Source organism: Arachis duranensis, chromosome 1 (assembly GCF_000817695.3).
Source record: "Arachis duranensis cultivar V14167 chromosome 1, aradu.V14167.gnm2.J7QH, whole genome shotgun sequence".
Taxonomy (NCBI): Eukaryota; Viridiplantae; Streptophyta; class Magnoliopsida; order Fabales; family Fabaceae; genus Arachis; species Arachis duranensis.
Window position 1 is genome coordinate 97,329,456 of NC_029772.3, and position 21,783 is coordinate 97,351,238.

Sequence of the window (21,783 nt, forward strand, 5' to 3'; positions counted from 1 at the left end):
TTTAATTTTGATTTTGGATTTATAGCAGTTTTTTTTAATAATGTGTAAAATTTGGTATTTTTTTAATATGGAGATCACAAATCTGACCATTTAATTTATAAAGTTTAACTTTTTAAAAATTTAAAACACAAAATCAACCGTTTGATTTATGAACTTACACAAATCTAATCTTTAAATTTATAAATTTTCAAAATTTGAATTAAGCTCTTCTCAAATTAGACTATCAATTTTTTTTTCTCTAATTAGACATCTTTAATTTATATTTTGGAATTTTTAAAAAAATTGCTTCATATTAATTAAAAACATACAAACTCAATACATCATGAAAATTCATATCCAAAAAATGAGTCTTGCTTTGGAAATTTTTTTTAATAAATACTATAAAATAATAATTCTTTTATAGAGTCTAATATAATATCCAATTATCAATGTCAATATTCTTTAAATATTTATGCATCAAAAGTATTTTAAAATATAATACAAGTCAAATTCATAAAATGTAGAAATTAAATAAATAAATTAAGATTTCATAAATTAAATTGAAATTTACGTGCAAATCGCAAATTGAGACCAATTCCTTCTCACCGTTGCTTTCTCTCACCACGTCAGCCAATCTCTGGTCTCCTCTACTCTGCATCCAACCCCACGTTAACACCAATCACGAGATCACCATCCACCGTCAATTTCATCAATACAACATAACGAAAGAGAAACCAACGATCCCCTTAACGCTCCAAAATCAATACTATGTGGCTAACATACAGAGTATCATAATCAACGTATGGCCCAGATACTACACTCTTCTCCGCCGTTATCAGTACCACTACAACTATATATTATTTCGTTCCCTAATTCTTACAGCATTACATTAATTTATTATTTATAATACGAAAGATTAACTGTTTTGGTTGCACAGATTCAAAGAGAGAATGATTGCTGGATGAATAATTGCTCGTATATTTAAATTTACGTAATAGTGTAGTTGTTGTGAGGAAGAATTATTGGAAGGAATAGGAAGGCGCATACTAATAGGAATGGAGATGTCGCTGCAACTGCAAGTGCACTGCAAAACGACGGCGTTTTGCGATAGAAGAAGCTTTTTTCAGCTGAAGAAGACGACGCCATTTGGTGCTCCGGCCTTCTTTTTCTTCTCTCCTCACGGAGCATCAACTGTCAGTCACTCCTTATTCCCGCGATATATATATTTATATTATTGTTTGGTTTCTGAAGTCATTCCAATTTCATGCTTTCTTAATGCTAATTTAATTTAATCATTACGAACGGTGGTTTGTTAGATCTCGATTTCATGCATTTGCTAAATATCTCCGAATCACACTTTATTTGTTTCGGTGTTCAGTGGAGACGTGACTTCAAGGCTGGTTGTGTTTCTTCTTGCATTAACGCTAGTTCTTCAGGTTTGTTCTTTTGCTTCGTCATACTTATATAGTGATGATGTCCCAAACTACCCGTTTTCGTTTCTGTAATTGGCCTTTGTCTTTTGTTAGATTTTCCGCGTAGGAGACAGAAGAGAGCATCCCCTGCAAGGCCTAAGGGTGGGCCTGGTTCAAAGGGTTTCACACCTAAATCACCAATTGAAAGAGGAAAAAAAAAAGTACTGGAATCAAGGGTGATTCTTTGACCCCAACAGTTAGTGAGGTGTCAGGGGATGATAAGAAAACCCTTGATGTTAACATTAATGCCGAGGAAGACGGCGCCGTTGGAGAACATGCAGAAGTTTCTGCAATTGATGAGGGGAATGTTGTAGACACTTCCATTGGGGATGTTGCGAATGGAAAAGATAAAGAGGCAAAGCCACTAGACTATGAAGAAATTCATGTTGATGATGAAGTAAACGAAGAAGAAGCTTCACATCTTTTCAAGTTAGGGTTGGAAGCAAATTATCGTAAACAAGAAATAGAGACGATTGCAGAGGATAACATTTCACGGGGGAACAAGCTGTTTGTATATCCTGCCGTAGTTAAGCCCAATCAAGATATAGAACTGTTCCTTAACAGGAGTCTTTCAATTTTAAGTAATGAGCCAGATGTTCTGATTATGGGTGCATTTAATGATTGGAAGTGGAAGCCTTTTACTATAAGGTTAAATAAAACACATATTAATGGTGATTGGTGGTCTTGCCAGGTGCATGTTCCAATGGAAGCTTATAAGGTAGACTTTGTGTTCTTCAATGGGCAAAGTGTGTATGACAATAATGACAAAAATGATTACTCGATACCTGTTGTTGGTGGAATGAATGCAAATGCATTTGAAGATTTCTTACTTGACGAGAAACGAAAAGAATCAGAAAGGCTGGCAAAGGAACAGGCTGAAAGGGAAAGACAGGAAGAAGAGCAGAGGCGAATTGAAGCAGAGAGAATTGCTCAAGAAGAGGACAGGTCACTGGCTAGGGGGGAGATCGCGAAAAGGAGAGAAGTGTTGCAGCAATTGATGCAAAAGGCTGCGAAATCCGTCGACTCAGTTTGGTATGTGGAACCTAATGAATTTGAAGGCAAGGACTCGGTCAGATTATGTTATAACAGAAGCTCTGGACCTCTTACACATTCAAATGAAGTATGGATTCATGGCGGGTATAATGATTGGAAGGATGGATTGTCAATTGCTGAAAGGCTTCTCAAATCAGGTTCAGAAGATGGTGATTGGTGGTATGCTGATGGTATGCTGACTTACATCTTCTATTCCTTATCTTCTGTTCTTTTATATCTTGTTCATTGAAATTAATTTTTTAATGGGTACAGAAAGTGTAGGAAGTTAGGAACAACCGCTATGTGAGATCTGTTTATCTTAGAAACAGATCTGTAGACGTAATTGAAGTTAAAAAAACTATATAAATGTGTTGTAATGTAATGCTATATTTTATGGTTCTGTTGATACATGATTGTGTTTGCAGAGTTTGGGGTTAGGAGATTTATGTAGTTATCCTCCATCTTATTCAAAATTTGAATTTTAAAAATTGTATTAGCATTTCTAACTCATTATTTTGGTTTCTATTGTCAGCATTCTTGCTGACAAAGAGAGATACAAATTTCTTTTGTGAGGTGTCAAAATGTGATACTTTTGGAAGTGGCTTAGAATAAGTTATCAATGTTCAAAGCAGGTCGGGTCAATTACTTGTTAAGGCCATAAGAAAAGATAAACAGCTATTGCAATGATATCCTTAATATTAAAAATGGGAATCTTGAGCTTTTCCTTAGAATTATCTTGATGTTAAAGCAACTTCTTTAGTTCTCTCTCATTTGATGCAGTTGTTGTGCCTGATGAAGCCGTTGTCCTGGATTGGGTCTTTGCTAATGGTCCTCCTGGCAAAGCAAATGTGTATGATAACAATCGCCGTCAAGACTTCCATGCTAGTGTCACAAAGTTCACACCTGATGAAGAGTATTGGGCTGGGGAAGAGCAGTTGGTATACCAAAAACTCCAGCAGGAAAGGAGGCTAAGGGAGGAAGCTATACGTGCCAAGGTTAGTCTTTACATGAAATGACTTCCAGATTACCATAATGAGGCTCTAGCTAACATACCATGTTGGCATAAATAAAATATTTAGGCTGTCTGTTTCTGCTTATGTTCTTTTCTATTTGAAAATATGGAAAAATTAGTGGGGAATGTATGATTGTAATGTGGTATCTCATGTACAGTATATGAAATTCACCATGTTGGTTTTGGTAAGGCTGATACTTTGAATTCTTAAGCTGTGATGGCTGTGCTATGCTAGATTGATCCTTAATGCACTGTTTATCTGAAATATTAGATGTCACGGACAAGAATTCTAGTTTCCAGGTTGTTTGGAGATCCCTGGAATTGAATTTTATAAAGAATTTGAATTCAATTCCCTGGCCTGTAATTAAAATGCAAAGAGAATTCAATTATGTAAAAACGTTCAAAAGTAAATTAGACCAAGATAGGTCTAATTTGTTTCAGTAAGACTTACAATTTAAATTAATATATCCAAAACACCCTTAAACATTATCTAGTATGTTGCCTCTTTTATTCATGAAGGACGAGATATTCAAAATAAAGAATTCAATTAATTTCATATACAGTCCAAACAATATGGAATTGAATTTAATTATGTAATTTACCGGTGTATTTCAAATATAAGAACTCATTCATAATACAATTGAATTCGGTTTTTAATAGAATTGAATGATGACATCTGTTCAAGCCGGTAATCTTAGTTATTGGACTTTTTCTTGTTGCAGGCTGAAAAAACAGCTCTCATGAAAGCTGAAACTAAGGAAAGAACTTTGAAAAGATTTTTGCTTTCTCAAAAGCATATTGTCTTTACTGAGCCTCTTGATGTTCAAGCAGGGAGCACAGTGACAGTATTTTATAACCCCTCTAACACAAATCTGAATGGAAAACCAGAGGTTTGGTTTAGAGGCTCATTTAATCGTTGGACCCATCGAAATGGTCCATTGCCACCTCAGAGAATGTTGCCTGCAGAGAATACTACTCATGTCAAAGCCTCTGGTGAGTCTGTTCCTACTTTACATTTGACACATAATTTGAACCTATTAAACTGTCACGTATTAGTATTGGGGATTTTAATGTTTATTTAGTTGCTTGGTCGTTTTTTATTATCTCCTGCTAGAATTAGCTGGTACAATTGTGGTTAGCAGATTCCTGGTCTTTCTATTTAATGGATTGTGTTCGTAAGGTGTTTTCCAAGCTGTAGTCTAGCGATTGATCTACATGCTGAGTGTTTTCTTGTGAAAGGTTATGAAGAAAGCTCTAGGGCATTTGTGAAATGCATGAGTTACTATCTATTGTCAGAATGGTTGTCCATGAACATTGTATCATATTACAATAGCATATTAAGATGGACAATTTCATAATATTTTTACGGGTTTAGGTCCATGACTTAAAGGAAATAATGTATTTCTTTTAAAATAAAAAAATGGAAATAATGTATGTGTCTGCCTTACCCTTATTGCTGAATAAGTTCTACGATGCTTTTTCAGTTAGGGTTCCACAAGATGCATACATGATGGACTTTGTATTTTCTGAGAGAGAAGATGGTGGAATTTTTGACAATAAATTTGGAATGGATTATCATGTACCTGTTTTTGGAGGTATTGCGAAGGAACCACCTATGCATATCATCCATATTGCTGTTGAGATGGCTCCAATTGCAAAGGTAAGTTAGCTTGTTCATGTTATGTCTATCTTATCATTCTATTGTCAATTTTTTTTTTTTTTTGGAATTTACAAGGAAGAAACCTTACCATTTATCCTGTGTGCGAAGCAGAAAATATTTTTGTCATAGAGAATTATGCTCTGAGCTCTTTATTAAAGAAATCTTCACACCAGTTGCAGATTGTTTTTACTGTCTGCATGCCTGTCTATGACAAAGGGGAATTTCAAATGTTGTGTGATTGAAAAATTCTCACTTTTGTTGAGTTAGCATCTGGAAAGTTTTAGACTTTTAGGTGTCAATATATATACATATATATACATATGTGTGTGTATGTATATATATATATAATTTTTTTTTTGGGGGGTGGATGTCGACATTGTTCTTCCAAAGTATGATTGTTTGAACCTGAGCAATGTAAGCCTTTTTCTATTGCCTTGACACTTGTTACATCTTAAAACTCCACATTAGATATTTAAATTCTCAGTTTTCTGGTCTGTTCTTTTCAAAGAGTGATATAGCTTAAATGAAATTAATTGATAATCGGCGGGGGTGGGGGGAGGGGAAGACAAATTTTATGAGTTGAGCATGCCTTGCGGTTGACCTTCAAGCATCTCTTTTAGTGGTTCTGTTCAAAGTTATAGATGGCTAGAGATTTCTCCATATTGGATTGAAATCTATATAGTGTAAGTGTGTTCATGTTATTTTTATTCCTGTAATAGCTGTAACTTGTTTCTTTTGATTCAGGTAAAAGACTTTAATTTTCACAAAACCTATTTTTGGAATGGGACTGAAATAAAAGTCTGGCATGGAAAAGTGGAAGGCCTTTCTGTCTACTTTCTCGAGCCTCAAAATGGGTAAGTGTTTTAGTTCTCCAGCCTTGAAATTCTTACTTTTTGTGGTTTATTGGTTCAACTCATGAGTAGTTTTATACATACAAACATTGAAATTCTAAAGAGCTAGCACCTTCGATGATTTTAATCAGAGCAAAGTAAACTATATTGAATTCTTATCTGCCCTGAAGATGTGGAACTGAAATTACTTTGTAATTTATTAACAATCAATGGTGTGTAACCTTTGTATTTACTTTTAAATCCAGTGATTGATGAATTTTTATGCTAGAGTAATGCTTGCTTTGAGGCTTGATATGACATGCAAAGATAAGCTGCACTTACTATATTTTGTAGTTGAACTTGATATTTATTTATTAATAAATTTCCTTGATAACAACCTAAGGTTTGGATTCCATTAGAGATCATTTGATTGCATGTAAATAATGTAATCTTCCTGTTGGATGTCCATTCCTTTGATAGGGTTGGCACCATCTTTTTAGAAAATTGGTAGGGTGATGGTGATCAAACCATGCTTATGAGAAATTCGCTTGGTACACTTTCAACAAACTTAGGGAGATCTAAGCTACTTAATACCAAAAATGGGGACTAAATACTTTCACGTATTAGAAGATTCTGCTATTTAGGTGTGTCTCATTATGGAGTAATTTTTACAGAAGTACTCTTGCAGACATTAAGCAGTACAATAGAAGGTTGAATGATAGTTTTTGTGGAGCACCAACCATGGCCAATGAGATAATCTCTATCACCACTTCAAAATCAGTTGAATGCAGGAAGATATTTCTTCATGTGGAAACATATTAAATCACAAGGAAACATGAAAAACCTGAAAAAAAAAATCCAATGTGGCATTATCACTTGTGAAAACCTCAGAAGTCTATATTGATAATTGGTTTTAAGATTGTATCTGCAATGTTTATGCCTTTATAAACACATCCAGTAAGTATATCTTTTTGAAGCATTTGTTACCTTCATGATCGTTGTTTTTAAGATGATCATTAACAAGATTATATATTCTTTTCTGCAGATTCTTCAATACTGGCTGTGTATATGGTTGTCAGAATGATGCTGAAAGATTTGGTTTTTTTTGTCATGCTGCTCTTGAATTTCTACTTCAAAATGGATTTCAGCCTGTAAGATATATCATTTTAGTGACTCAACTGTATTATAGATAACTTCCATGACACGTTTCTTCTTGTCATAAGAGTGGGACTTAAAGTGCGCATTTTATTGATACTGACTACTGACTCAACATTCTCTCTCATTCCACTAAAGCCAAAAATTAAAGTGCGGGAAATTATTATCTGGTTCATTAGCAGCCCTGCAGAGAGATAGTAGCTGAAAAGTAGATTTATTTGCATTTATTTGTGTAATTGAAACCAAAAGCTTCCTATACATAAAATAAATACAATGAAAGAATATGTATTATATGAGCAACAACTGCTTTACCAAATATCAATCCTTTGTTTGTCATTTTTTTGGCAGAAGACTACACTAATTTAATTAATAGTTTGTTTCCTACTTTGTATTTAATTGTCTCTTGACAATGGGCAGGATATAATCCACTGTCACGATTGGTCAAGTGCACCAGTTGCATGGCTATCTAAAGAACAGTATACACATTATGGTCTAAGTAAAGCAAAGGTTGTCTTTACAATTCATAACCTTGAATTTGGAGCCCAACTCATTGGAAAAGCTATGGCTTATGCTGACAAGGCTACAACTGTAAGTACTTGTTTGCTAACTTTCATGTTGCACTATTATTCAGCTTTAATATTTCCTTTATTCATTCTGAATTTCATATTTCTTCTCTCAATATGTTAGAGGAATTTGCAAGCATATAGTAGTGATTTCCCCCCTCTACCCCTGTAATGTTTAGATATTTAAAGCTCAATTTAATGGAAAGGGGAAAAAAATTCGATTTAATGGAAAGGGAAAAAAAAATAAGTTGGTTAGGAAAATATTGTGGACATATATCATCTCATCTAGCTAGAATTTGTTGTATCTCACACTTACAAATCTATGCTATGAAACGAAAATCTTTTCCACCTCATAATATACCTTCAATATAAATCTTGCCAACAGATGCACATTTGAATGTTAACACTAAAGAACCAGTAGTATTGGAAGGTAGGATAAGCTTGATTATTATTTTCCATCTTTTTGGTAATCTGATATTCTTAATGAACATATTGGCAGGTATCCCCCACTTACTCTAGGGAGGTTGCTGGAAATCCTGCAGTTGCTCCACATCTTCACAAGTTCCATGGTATAATAAATGGAATTGACCCAGATATATGGGACCCATATAATGATGATTTCATTCCTGTAAGTAAAAATCAGAGTTTCTTGTCTGTTTTTGTTTTATTTTATTTATGTCAAGTTTAAATCCAAACCCCAAAACTTTCTCCTTGATGTTTTGAAAGATTGTATAGATGTATGGATACTCAAATCTGTATACATATGCAACATAGGTGCTGAATAACCATCTGTTCTTCCTGTCTTTTTGTTTGTCTTAGATTAGATTGATGACTCCTATCTTATATTAGTTATTATCTGTGTCCCGAAAACAATGCAAACGGTCGTCATCTTATGTAACTCAAATGGACTGATGAAATAGTGTGTGCTGTTGAGTTCGGTAACAACCGCAATTAGTTGATAGCAATAACGTTAGTGTACCCCTTGTACCTGACCTGTACTAATTTTCTAGTTGGTTGTTTTATTAATTTTATGAGGATATTTACAGTTTCAATTATCTAGTTTTGAATAGTTCCAGTTCCAATATAACTTTTTTGCAGGTACCATATACATCAGAAAATGTTGTTGAAGGCAAAAGAGCTGCTAAAGAAGCCTTGCAACAAAGGCTTGGCTTGAAAAGAGGTGATCTTCCTTTAGTGGGAGTTATTTCCCGGTTAACTCATCAGAAAGGAATCCATCTCATCAAGCATGCCATGTGGCGCACCCTAGAACGTGGTGGACAGGTTGTCTCCTTTTTCTGTTTTATATCAACAGGCAACTATCATGTACACATGATGTCTGCATGATGGCAGAATGTTGACTTGCAACAATATTATTTTTGCTAGAATATAGTCAAGCTTTAAGATCAAGTAGTTCTTTGATAATTGACAAGGTATTAGTCGAAGCTTCTTTGACTAGGTTGTGTTAGGTTCATTCCTCATCATCCTATCACATATATAAGAAGCCAGTTTCGGGTTGTCTCGTAAGAGATCCAGATTTTAAACAGTTTAGGTTAGAGATGCTAACTGTAGATGATGAGTGGTATCTTCCCCTCAGACATCTTTCTGCATTGGGTATGTGATTATTTTGTTGTGATATTGATTATAACTTATAAGCCAAATGGGGGTAAGTCTTGTGGCAGTGGTTAACCTGGTAACTTAGAAGCTGTGGGTTTATTTCCCAGAACAGGCTCTTTGATTGTGGGGATAAAGTTGCATATATTTATCCTCTTTAAGAGTTAAGAGTTAAGGCTTAGGGCCTGACGAGATGAGAATCTACTAGGCCATCCTTGTTATTGATTATAATCAAAGGATTGATTTGAAAGCAAGGAATACTAATGTTTATTTAGCTTTCTACTTCAATGCTTTACCTTGGGATATGGAAAATTTTTTTATTTTGCTTTCTACTTCAAATGCTTTACCATGGGTTGTGAAAATAATTGAATGCAGGTTGTATTACTTGGTTCAGCTCCAGATCCTCGTATTCAACGCGAATTTGAGGATTTAGCCAGTCAATTGCAATCCGCTCATCATGACCATGCTAGATTCTGTCTTTCTTACAATGAGCCTCTGTCACACTTGGTAATTGAAAATCTTCGATAACATTTTACCTTGTTTTTATGTACAGCCTAATGGGGGCATTGATGCTCATTTGAACATTTTTGTTCTAGATATATGCTGGTGCAGATTTCATTCTAGTTCCTTCAATTTTTGAGCCATGTGGTCTTACTCAGCTCACAGCAATGAGATATGGCTCAATACCTGTAGTACGAAAAACTGGAGGTTTGTTCGTGTTTTATTATTATTATTCAGCTAAATAATAATTTTTCTTGTTGGCGTACCATCATTTTATATAACTTATGTGTGGTTGGTTTACGAGGTCCATATATCTTAACATGTGATATACAGTTTCATTTTTTCCTTGGTAATGCATCTGATAGTCTAGTTTTGCTTCTTTCAAGCAGTGATGTCCATCATATGAACAAATAGAAATGAATCTGTATTCAGCTTTCATGTTCTTTCCACTATGGTTTGGTACAGTTACACATCTGAATATAATTTTGCAGGACTTTACGATACTGTATTTGACGTTGATCATGACAAGGATAGAGCAGAGGCACAGGGTCATGAACCAAATGGGTTTAGTTTTGATGGAGCTGATGTTGGAGGTGTTGATTATGCTCTTAATAGGTGAGTTATATGCTGTACTGTGTGACCTGGCATCTGTATTCCAACTTGAGAAAACCAAATTTTTCAACAGTACAACTCCAATAGTTGACATTTCATTGTCAGAATTTTCAGAAGTAAAATCATCGCCATCATAATCCGTGATGGATTCTAAATTCTTTCAGGGCAAAACACTTGTAGGGACAAGGTCCTTATGTTATGCATGTCAAGCTCAATTATACACTTTCCTTGTTACATGCGTACAATTCATTCTTACTAAGAAATGGAATTTCCTTTTTTCTAATTACATTATTCGCGCAAACACACAGACACCTGCTTTCTAGTCCTATATTTTTTTGTGGTTGCAATATAAATTTTACAATGGATTATTTCAGGGCAATATCAGCTTGGTATGAGGCTCGTGATTGGTTTAACAGTTTATGCAAGGCAGTGATGGAGCAAGACTGGTCGTGGAACCGACCTGCTCTTGACTATCTGGAGCTTTATCATTCCGCATGCAAGTTAATAGACGGAAAGGGAGGTGCAAATTAAGTTTCTTCCGTTTGTACAGGTTTCTAGTAAGTGGCAGTAGATAAATTGATTGCATATGGTGAATCCCACTCGAAAATAATTAAGAGGTGACGTGCTTTTACGGATGAGCTTCAAATGGTTCATTTTTATTAGCTTGCAATAAAATAAGTTTTCTTCTACACAATTGGGTACTTATAAGTGACTATGCCTTTAGACAAATTAGATTATTGAACCCCTGAATTGTGATGTAATAGTTTTACAGGTATAAGGTGTTCAAATTTTGCTTGAGCTTAAATAATGTCTATTGGCAACGAATAATGTTGTGTAGAGTAAAAAATTTTGACCGATACTTGCCATTCCACACTTGATCTGGAAGATCGAGCTATGCCTATACATTGTTAGAATGAGAAACTCCTATAAGTTGTGTAGTCTGTAGTGATTGCAATTATTTGGAGAATAAGACAATTATTCAGATGTTAACATTGAAATTGGGAAATTGCATGAATTCTTGTTGTTGCTGAATGTTAATTTGGAAGCTTTGTGATTCTCCTTTTTTTGGATTTGTAATGCAATTGTGACCCGTAACAAATTGTAACTATAAAATGGATTGCCTGAAGTCCAGCATGGATTCTCGATGTATGTTGAAAACTTTAAGGGGTTTCTATTATAAATAAATAAAATTTTATATTTACACTTACATACATTTTTGAAATTATTTATATTTTTACACTCTATTATCAACTTATTGCCATTGCAAATAAAATAGGTATATATGATAAAGGAGATATATGTATGTCTATATCGTTTGCACTTTGCAATGACAACTAAATAAGTAATAGAGTGTAGAAATATGAAAATTCTAAAAATATGTATGTAAATATAAATTTTTATCTCTTTTTTTTTTAATCCAAGTTTAAGTGAATACCAAAAAATGGCTGTAATAAAAATAGTTGACACTTAGGATCTGTCTCAAGAAAGAAAAATTACATGTGTAACCTATGATTGCTTGTTATAAAATATAGTAAAAATACTCTTGTACTACGTGTACAGAAATTAAATCCATGTTAAAGAAGTCACCCAAAAAAAATTCATGTTAAAGAATATTGGATGCTAAATTATAATAATATTTAGAATTTAGTTAATATATATTTTAAATATTGATTTTGGTACATGAGGACACATATTAACTAAATTTTAATATTTATTATCTAATATTTGGGTGTCCGAAGCACAAACATGAACGATGCAACAACTGGGTTATAAGTTATAAGTTATAACCAACTAAGTTCTAAATTTTTATTTGCAATAGTTCTTACTTAAAGGGAAATATAGGACGAAATAGGTATAAAAATTTTGATAGGCAGTGAATACAAATTAAATTTTTATTTAAATCTACGTTATTATTTATTATAATAATTTGACGATGATGCCAGTAATATTGCGTCCTTAGCAAATTACAATTTTATTTATTTATTTTTTATCTAAAGTGAAAATTAACATGTAATTATATAAGATGGATCACTAGTTAAGTTCATAGAAATTACTTAGGATTAATTGTTAAATTGATTCTTAAAAAGATTATTTATTCTTTAAATTATTTTTAAAAAAATTTATCAACTAAATTGATTTTTTTTAAATTATAAATTAATTATTTTTGTCATTCGATCACTCACTTAACAATTTTCTTAATGATTAATTATATGAAACGTTCACATCATACATGACACCTAGGTTATACTAGGAATAAGGATAAGGTTTATTTAATTGAAAAAATAAACTAAATTGATAGATTTTTATAAAAACATTTGTTTAGCCTCTAATTAAACACATTAGGTCACTGTTAGTTAATGATTTATAATATCAATGAATCTTTCATAGAACTATTAACTTAGTAACATAAAGATAAAAATGATTAATTTATAATATTTAAGAACTAATTTGATTGATAAAATTTTTTAAAATAAATTTAGATAATAACTCATTTTTTAAAAATTAATTTAAACATTATTTTAAATTACTTAATTAATTAAGATTATAAAAAAATAATTATTATTGTATTTAAAAAAATTAATAAATTAATAATAAACTTAGTTCAATTTAAAATTTTTCTTCCTAACTCAAGAAGAGTATTGATATTGATCCAGTGAGTACTAACATTGTACTCTCGTTGAGAGTCATGACATTCAATTTATCGGAATGAAATTTTCATGTGCTTTGAACAACTGTAATTCGAACCTCTTTTAGACACAAGTTAATTATGTATCTGCTTTACTCCGATTGGGTCATTTCAAATTCACCGGTGCTTATTTCATCTAATATATGTTGGCCGCTTTTATTTGACTGGGTCGTTTAAGATTCACTTGTTCTTCAAGCCTTCAACTCAAGTGAAAAAATTTCAACTTTTAGAGCATAAACTCTGGATATTAGAGATTGACTTATGCAATTCACCTACTGTACTCATGCTAGGTTAGTTGTGTGTCACATGCCTTCCTAATTTGTCTCACAAAGCTCCTCCACTAGCAAATGAATATGCTCGGATATTTGAGTTTGGCAATATTAATTAGTTTTGACTTTTGAATGAGAACATTGCCATGTTAAATATACCATTGAATTTGAAAAGAAGTTTTTGGGTGGGAAAAATAAAAAAAATAAAGATGCATTTTATTCATTGATTTGTTCAAAGGAAAAGTATTACCAACCTGAAAGTCTTGTAACATTGGTTTCACTCTTTTATTATGTATCTATTTTTTTTTGTCAGTATTATATTTTGATATTATAATATAAGGAGAAAAAATAGAACATGTATTAGAAAAACATTAATATCAGTACTTCCTCATCTTCAGATAATTTTAAATTGAACAAAGTTTAATATCAATAATTTTTTCCCAAATATAATGATAGAAAATGAGTCACTTTATTTTCTCAAAACAACTCAAGTAGTATGTTACCAAATTTTGTGACTCACTCTTATTCTTCATATCCAAATCAAATTTTTGTAAGGGCAACATCCACCTAATTAATTTAAGTTTTGATTTTCTGATAGATACTTTAGAATATATCACTATTTTGGAGTTTAATAAATATAGTCTAAATTTGTCAAGAGCAAAAACAATAGGTAAAAGCTCTTTTTTCTTAGTGGTATAGTTGAATTAAGTCACATCTAAAAGTTTTGGAAGCATAAGTTATGGAATAAGGGATGCTACCATCATCCATGATAAAGTTTGAGGCATCACACATGATCTTAGAAGAAAGATTCCAATCCGAACTACTTGGAGCAGTGGTGAGTGCTTTCTTGAGCTTGTTGAATGCTTTCTTACAACCCTTATTAAATTCAAATTCCACATTTTTTTTGAACAATTTTGAAGACAGTAGAACAATCTTGCTAAAGTCCTTAATGAACTTCCTATAAAAACGTATGTAATCAAAAAAAGAGAAAATTTCCACACCGTAGCAGAGTAAGACAAGCTAAAAATCACTTCAATCTTAGTCGGATTAACGAAAATTCCGCCACTAGATAAAAGATGAGAAGATTTTCCAAGGTTTGTCTGGTTATTTCTTCTCTTAATCGGATCTCTAATTTCCACAAGTTAGAACAAGTGTTTATGCCTTCTTATGTTTGCAAGGTATTGAATGAATATGATACTTTCCTTGTTGTAGGATTAAGAGAAGGATAATTAATAAATCATTACTCGAATATTACCAGGTTTATGTTTTCTTTAGTTATATTAATACTAAGCATAAATTTTGTCACAGGCTCTGAATTTTGATTATGCCTGGAAGCAAAGGTATTCCAGATTGGAATCAATTATCTTTTCCAAAAGAAGAAACCGTGAGCTTAAGGGTGTTATTTGTGCCGGTGTACCTAGGACAAATGAAAATTGATTCACACTTTTCTTTTTCTAGGGGGGAAAATATGGATGTGAGAAACTAAAATAGTGGAATATACATCTGTAACAATCCTAGGCTGCCTCTCAATGAAAAACCAAAACTACGGTCAATGTACAAGCATCTTCCTCCAAGTTTCTTTGTTGTCTGATTACTTATGTCCAATCTTTGGCCGAGATTTCATGCTAGCACGTCTTGCAACATCTCATGCCTTTGTTGGAGCAAATACACCAAGTAGTGCGGCAAAAAATGACTCGCCACCAGGTGAATCGAAAGCAAACCCAGTATGCTTTTCTTTTCAGTTGTCGGCTTCCTTATTAGTCCACTCATACCACAGATGCAAGTGTCCATTAATAAAAAAGGACACAAAAAAAATAAAAAGGTTATGTTGTGAAAGTGATTATCATTAAAGCAAATGCAGCAAAGACTATCACGAATATAGTAAAATGTATATAGTTCTTGAAAGTGGAAATTGGTAATAACATCGATATTTTGATTAAAGGACTCTTTTTTGTGACAATCAATGTATGTAATGTTTCATGCCAAAGTGATGCATCCTTATGTAAACTAGTCATGCATCCCCAATGGAGGAATGATACCTCCCACAAATAGCATGCATAGACAAGATATGAACAGAGAAAAAAGGCCATATAGCCACAACTCTCCACTTAAAAACTCATTTCTTGTTCCCTCCATGTATAGTTCAGGATACTTCTTGGACAGAGAAGCGCTGACATCCTGGCAAAGGTACAAGTAAATAATCAAAGCATGAAATTACGGGTTTACCGTAAAGCTGATACTAGTCAAACACTTAAGGCAATGGGAACAAGCAAATGGTGTGTGTTTCTACACTAGACAGTGCTACTAAAATTCCATTGCTTTACTTCCTGAAAGTTGAGTTGTTATCAGAAATAATGAGGGAGATAATATGCCACCTTGTCAAATAGTCCAACAATGATCACAGGCAGTGCTGTGAAGATGACATTATATGATGACTGAAACCAATCGTCATAGAATCTCTGGCCAGAAAACCCAGCTTGAAATGTAAACCAAAATTGGGTTAGAGTGAATGTGAGATTCACCTGAAACAACCAAATTCAAGGGTGTTACAAACACTGAAACAGGAGAAAAAAGTCACATAAACAACTGTATAATTAGCAAAAATGTAACGCCTTGCATATTCGAAGATATGACCACCGGCCATGAACAAGAAGCAAGTCGGCAAGATATCGAAACTGGGCAATATAGCAAAATCACTGGCCATCACAGCTTGCATCCCCTCTAAGCCACTTATGCCAACACCAAGGTGAGCAGCTTGAATGATGCTAACATCATTGGCCCCATCACCAATACTAAGTGTTATTTTCTGAGCACCTTTCTTGACCAAACTACTGACCTGTAAAGCACCATAATTGAAATCCAAACACCACCAATCCTACTGAGGCAAGTTACCCCAACCAGTTCCTACTAACTAGACCCAAAATTGACTATCATGCTAAACAAAAGCTCTCAGCATAACGAAAATAAGGATTGCAAAATGACTTTAATTGCCTTCAGGCATAAGTTTACCTTAGTTTATTTTTAATATATTATAAATAGAAGCAGAATACTAGAAAAAAAAAAATAAAAAATAAAAACTTGCAGTAACATTCACATAATAGTTGGTGATGAAATTTGTCCAAGTAACATCTTTCATGTGACAAAAGCTTTAGCATGATGCAGCAGGAGATTGGTTCAAGTTTAGGGTTTCTCCATCTTATGAGGCATAATACTAACTGGTGCTAACCTCGTTTGAGTTAGGCGATAATACATATGCTACCTCTCTATTTGTAAATATATCTGATATCTTATTTAAATTATAGAACACTGTATTCTTGTATTTTATAGAATGTCACACTAAACATTACATTGGCCTCTTTTTTGGGGTGATCAATATAGGCATGAGCAATCAACGCATGTTGAGTGTAATGTTTCTTAACAAGGGAGCTTAATGTAATTTACCTAGGTATGATCAAGCAAGCATCAATCATTAACAATAACAAAAGGTTAAATTTGACTCTACTTCTAAAAGGTTTTGGAAAAGGTCCTTAAGTTTTTAAAGTATGCCATTATTTCTAAAGTGTGACCAATTTATTGCAAATATAACTACTAGCTTTTCTCTGCAAGCTCTTAACAGTATAATCCTCAGAAAATATACTATTATATCCTTCTATGTCACATAGTTGTCCCAAACTTCGTAAGTGTTCTTCAAACATGTAAATTTCTCTACATTCAGAAGCATCCCCAGCTCCAAATCTGTAGATTTTCCTATTAACCTCAACGGTGCTATACCCAGGAACCTTCTTTAGTCCCATCCCTTCCATCTTTGTTCTCACCGCTCTGGATTCTTGGAGGTATCCTCCTTCGGCATATATATTAGATAACAACGTATAGTACCCTGTATCATCTGTGCTTATTTCTTGAAGGTCTTTGTTGATTTGTCGAATCAGGTCTTTCCTACCGTGAATTCGGCATCCGTTAAGTAGAGCTCCCCATATGCTAGAATCTATAGGGAAGAGCATTGATTTAATTATTTTGTGCGCTCCATCAAGATCGCCAGCGCGGCTTAGGAGGTCGACTATAGAGGCAAAATGTTCTATGTTAGGCTCTATGCCATAATCCCTCATCGAGTTGAAATAGAATTTTCCAGCCTCCATTGATCCAGCATGCCTGCATGCAGATAAGATATTCATGAAGGTTACTTCATTTGGTCTGATGCCTGACTCTACCATTTTTGTGAAGAGTGAACCAGCCGCAATCATTTGACCGTGTACACCATAAGCAGCAATCATGGCACTCCATGTCACCACGCTTTTCTCTGGCATGATATCGAAAACTTGTTTGGCTGTTTGAAGGTCTCCAGATTTGGCATACATATCAATCAAAGCTGTATTAATATAAAGGTCACTCTGTACACCAAATACAATGATCTTATGATGAATCCATTTTCCCTCCTCAAGATAGCCCAAATTGGAACAAGCTTGAATTGCACATAACAAGGTTACTTCATCAATTTTCAGACAATTGAAGTACATCTGATCAAATAGTTTGAGTGCTGCTACCGAAAGCCCATTCTGAGAAAGCCCAGAAATCATGCAGTTCCATGTCACAATGCTTTTTTCTGTAATCTTGTCAAAAACCAGGTATGCCAAGTCTGCAAAGCCGCATTTTAAATACATGTCTATCAAGGAGTTCTGAACAAATTCATCTATGAAGCCTCTTTTCAAGGCATGGTTGTGTATCTGCTGTCCGAATTCTATCGAACCAATGCCCGCACTTGCTGAAATAGAACTTGCTAGGCTATATGAGTCCGGCATTAACCCCTTACCCAACATATTAGCAAAGAGTACCATTGCATTGTCATGTAAACCCTCCCTAGCATAAAACGATATAAGTATATTCCATGACACAATATTTTCAGTTATATAAAGAAGTTTATGACAACTACTTGGTTCCCAACATGCAGCATAAAACTCCACTAGCGGAGGACCGAGATCAAGATCTCCTAAATCCATTGCTTTTCTTAAAATAAAGCAATGAACTGACTTCCCCTCTTTCAACCGGCCTAATCTAGCACATGAATACAGAGCATTAATCATTGTCACTGCATTTGGTTCCACTTGTGACTCCTGCATCAGGATAAAACTCGCAAGTGCTTCTCTAAAGCACTCATTTCGATTATAGGACGAAATCATAGAAGTCCAACAGGCAGTACTTCGATCAGCAACGAATTTAAAGAGCCCTTCTGCTCTTCGCAAGTGACCGCATTGGCCATACATAATGATAAGTGCATTACTCAAACTGGCATCACCAACCATGTCACTTCTAATTGCATACCCGTGGATTGATTTCACCAGCCTCAGGCAACCAACTTTAGCACAACCTTCGGCTACACTAAGCAAAGTGATCTTGTCAGGACTAATTTGCTCCGAAACCATCCGGCGAAACATCTTCAACCCTTCACTGGGCCTTCCATTCTCAACATAACAAGAGATAACAGAACTCCACGAAACCAAGTCCCTCTCAGGCATTTCATCGAACACCTTCTGGGCATCACCCAAACAGCACAATTCACCATACATACACAACAACGAGGTTCCAATTACAGCATCTGCTTCGAGGCCGGACTTAATCACCGTACCATGGACCTTTCTTCCGGTAACCAAGTCCCCAACACCAGAGACAGCCTTCAGAACAGAAGGGTACACAAAAACGAAGCTACCCATGTGAATGTGACTATGGTAGAGTGAAACCACTTGGTGAAAAAGGTGGTTCCAGAGATAACACTTGATGAGGACACCTAACATGAAGGAATCAGGAGATGGGTGGGTGTCAAAAACGAGCCTTGATGAATGGAGGGAACCCATTTGAGAATATGACTCAATGAGCTTTGTGGAGGGAAGTGGGTCGTTGTGGAGTCCAGTTACGATAAGGTGGGCATGGAGCTGGGTGAGTGATCTTAATGTAGAACATGTCCTGAACAATGGCATGTAGAGTGTCATCTTATATTTGTGTTATTTGGTTGCTAAAGTTAGAAGGTGAAGATAGAAAGAGAAACTAGAAAAGAAAGTGAAGAGGAAGAAGAACATCATAGAAGATGAGGTGAAAGGGGCTACAAGCTAGTGAGGCTAATGTGTTGTGCGCGCGAACTAAAAGAGCCTCCAATGGAGAGTGTGATTCGAAAACCAAAATTACTTCCATAATATCAATCTATTCTGGAAGTTGCTTAATATCAACCTCAAACAGGGACTGAACCTGAAATAGAAAAAAAAAGGAAATTAGTAACCTCGACTGTGATAAGGATGGCGGATCACAGCTCAGGGTAAAAATCCAAACGTCCACTAAAGTTACAATTAACCATTCTAGTTGATACTCTATTATTCAGCAGCTGCAAATTTTTAAACACACATAATGCATTCTACTCTTATGGGGAAAAAAACTGCATTTTTGAACTATGTAGTAGTAAGAATCAACCAACCAAATTAGAACTCAATACTTAACTGTTATTGATGACTGTTGTTGAACTGCTCATTGTTGCTGAAAGATTTGACAATGCTTGACTCTGTTGATGATTTTCTCTGGATTGCTTGTTTTGCTGAAATTGTTGATACTTAGATGTATTTATTTTGAATATTTGACACTTATGCATGCCAGTAGGGCTGTGCAAAAAATTTCAGATTTTGGATTTTAAACCCAATCCAAACCAGACCATTAAAAAAAACTCATATTAAATGAAAGAAATTCAAACCAAATTCAAAGTTCTAAGAACAGGACCGGTCATCAAACTGCTCTAGTCACTAGTTTACTGGTTCATTGGTCCAACCGATCCAACCGTGATTTAACTAAAAAAAACGTTTTAGAATAAAATAATAAATAAATTATATGCTGGACAGTGATAGTTCATAGTTAACTGAATATATCTTGTGATGCTGCATTATTTTAGAGCCTTTGTTTTAAATTATAGATGCAACTTTTGACAAGATAGTCGTTCTTCAGCATATGGATTAGTTTCAATTGCTTCAACATATCGGCTCCTGTGACATGGTTCTCGTTACTTTTAGTGCTTAATTGAGTTTATAAGTGTGCTGCAATTGCTACTTTACATGTTCCTTTCTCATAATAACAAAAGAATATTAGAATTAAGTGCAAAAAATTGTCAATTTCCAGAGTCATAACTTTGCCTACACAGACATTTCTTTCACTTTCATTACAATAAGTACAACAGAATGAAAAACTGTATCTAATTTATCTATGAAACTACATCAAAATGATATCAGAAGCATTTGTTTACTTCTGGATTCACCAATAATTTCTGCAAGAACATTCACCCTCTTTAAATATGTGAAATCATGCTCTATCACGCACAATGATCTCCCTACTATAAATTTTGGATATATTTTTAGCACAGCATGACAATCTACACATATTCTAAGGTTATTTCCAGCATTCAAAGGACAGCAAGAACAGAGTAGTCACAATCTAGGCATAATTAAGTCACAAAACAGAAACACAAAGCAGCACATCACCAGCAGCATATCACTACCCAAAAAATCATAAACCACACAACAACAGCAGAACAAAGCAGTCAGAGCTAATCAATAATCATTCAATAAAAACAAAACATTCAATGATTTCTGAAAAGAGCATTAAAAAAAAAACGAATAAGAAGCGACCACTGACTGCGGCGGACGAAGACTCAAATAAATCATCAACAAAAACCCTGAATCCCAAGTATGTAGCAGTACAAAATCTCAGCACAAACAACACAGTACAATTTTTTCTACTCATCAAGATTTTCAGAACAATTTTAACAAAACCTCAGTGCATTATAACTAGTTGTAGGAATGTATTTAGCATGAGATAGAGTAATTTCACATTGTATGTGTACTGGGGTGACTAAGTAATTTCTGATCATGGGTTGCCAAGTTTCTAAACTGCCATGCATTTAGAATAATTTCTTTATTTGGTTCCAAATCTAGAACCACAAATCCGCCAAAAACATTTGCATTGAATCAAGATGAGTAAAGTTGTTACCTAAATTCCAAACTTGAAATTTAATGTTGACGAGACGACGAGGGACGGCGGGCGAAGCGCGAGTGAGCAGGAAGAGGGATTGGAGACTTGGAGCACACCGACTCAACGAGCACGACGAAGAAGCTGGAGATTGGCTAATGAGGAGAGAGGCTGGAGCATGAATGACAGACAAAGATTTTGAGCGCGATGGACAGCAGCAGTAAGAAGAACAGCGGCGGCGGTGGAGGAGGCTAGGGTTACTTTTGAGGGAATGAAGGTGAGGTGAGATTGTGAGAACCAGGATCGATACCTTCCGTTAGCGTTTATTGTCTCCGCCGCAGCCGGCACCGGAGTAATGGGGGTGAGGACTGAGGAGAACCTAGCGCGTTCTTTTTCTTTACAACGCGCA

General features: G+C 34.5%; 2 protein-coding genes and 1 long non-coding RNA gene across 4 annotated transcripts; 1 reads left to right on the forward strand and 2 right to left on the reverse strand.

Annotated features, from left to right (window-relative positions):
- The first annotated feature begins 1,034 nt into the window (after positions 1-1,034).
- Positions 1,035-11,483, forward strand: LOC107467244 (soluble starch synthase 3, chloroplastic/amyloplastic-like). The gene is given in 16 exon segments (XM_052251741.1): positions 1,035-1,172; positions 1,358-1,415; positions 1,595-2,674; positions 3,264-3,478; positions 4,218-4,488; positions 4,980-5,208; positions 5,515-5,569; positions 5,900-6,009; positions 7,031-7,136; positions 7,558-7,728; positions 8,203-8,331; positions 8,802-8,984; positions 9,690-9,821; positions 9,911-10,022; positions 10,307-10,430; positions 10,802-11,483. Coding segments are annotated over 16 exon segments (3,270 nt in total). The 3' UTR covers positions 10,959-11,483.
- A 3,778-nt stretch (positions 11,484-15,261) lies between these two features.
- On the reverse strand, positions 15,262-15,899 carry LOC127741429 (uncharacterized). The gene is made up of 2 exons (XR_008002503.1): positions 15,758-15,899; positions 15,262-15,560 (listed from the first exon to the last, which is right to left on the reverse strand). It is a non-coding gene; the product is annotated as an uncharacterized LOC127741429 (long non-coding RNA).
- A 967-nt stretch (positions 15,900-16,866) lies between these two features.
- On the reverse strand, positions 16,867-21,783 carry LOC107466714 (putative pentatricopeptide repeat-containing protein At1g69350, mitochondrial). 2 transcript variants are annotated; one of them, XM_016085725.3, is made up of 3 exons: positions 21,396-21,783; positions 19,863-19,956; positions 16,867-19,616 (listed from the first exon to the last, which is right to left on the reverse strand). In XM_016085725.3, exon 3 carries the CDS (start codon positions 19,361-19,363, stop codon positions 16,937-16,939), a length of 2,427 nt encoding a protein of 808 aa, XP_015941211.1. In that variant the 5' UTR covers positions 19,364-19,616; positions 19,863-19,956; positions 21,396-21,783; the 3' UTR covers positions 16,867-16,936. The 2 variants fall into 2 exon arrangements, with proteins under 2 accessions (XP_015941211.1, XP_015941219.1); XM_016085733.3 differs by having other exon boundaries at positions 19,863-20,020.

Coding starts and splice junctions, on each gene's coding strand:
- LOC107466714 (XM_016085725.3), bottom strand. CDS start 19,363: ATGACACTCTACATGCCATTGTTCAGGACATGTTCTACATTAAGATCA.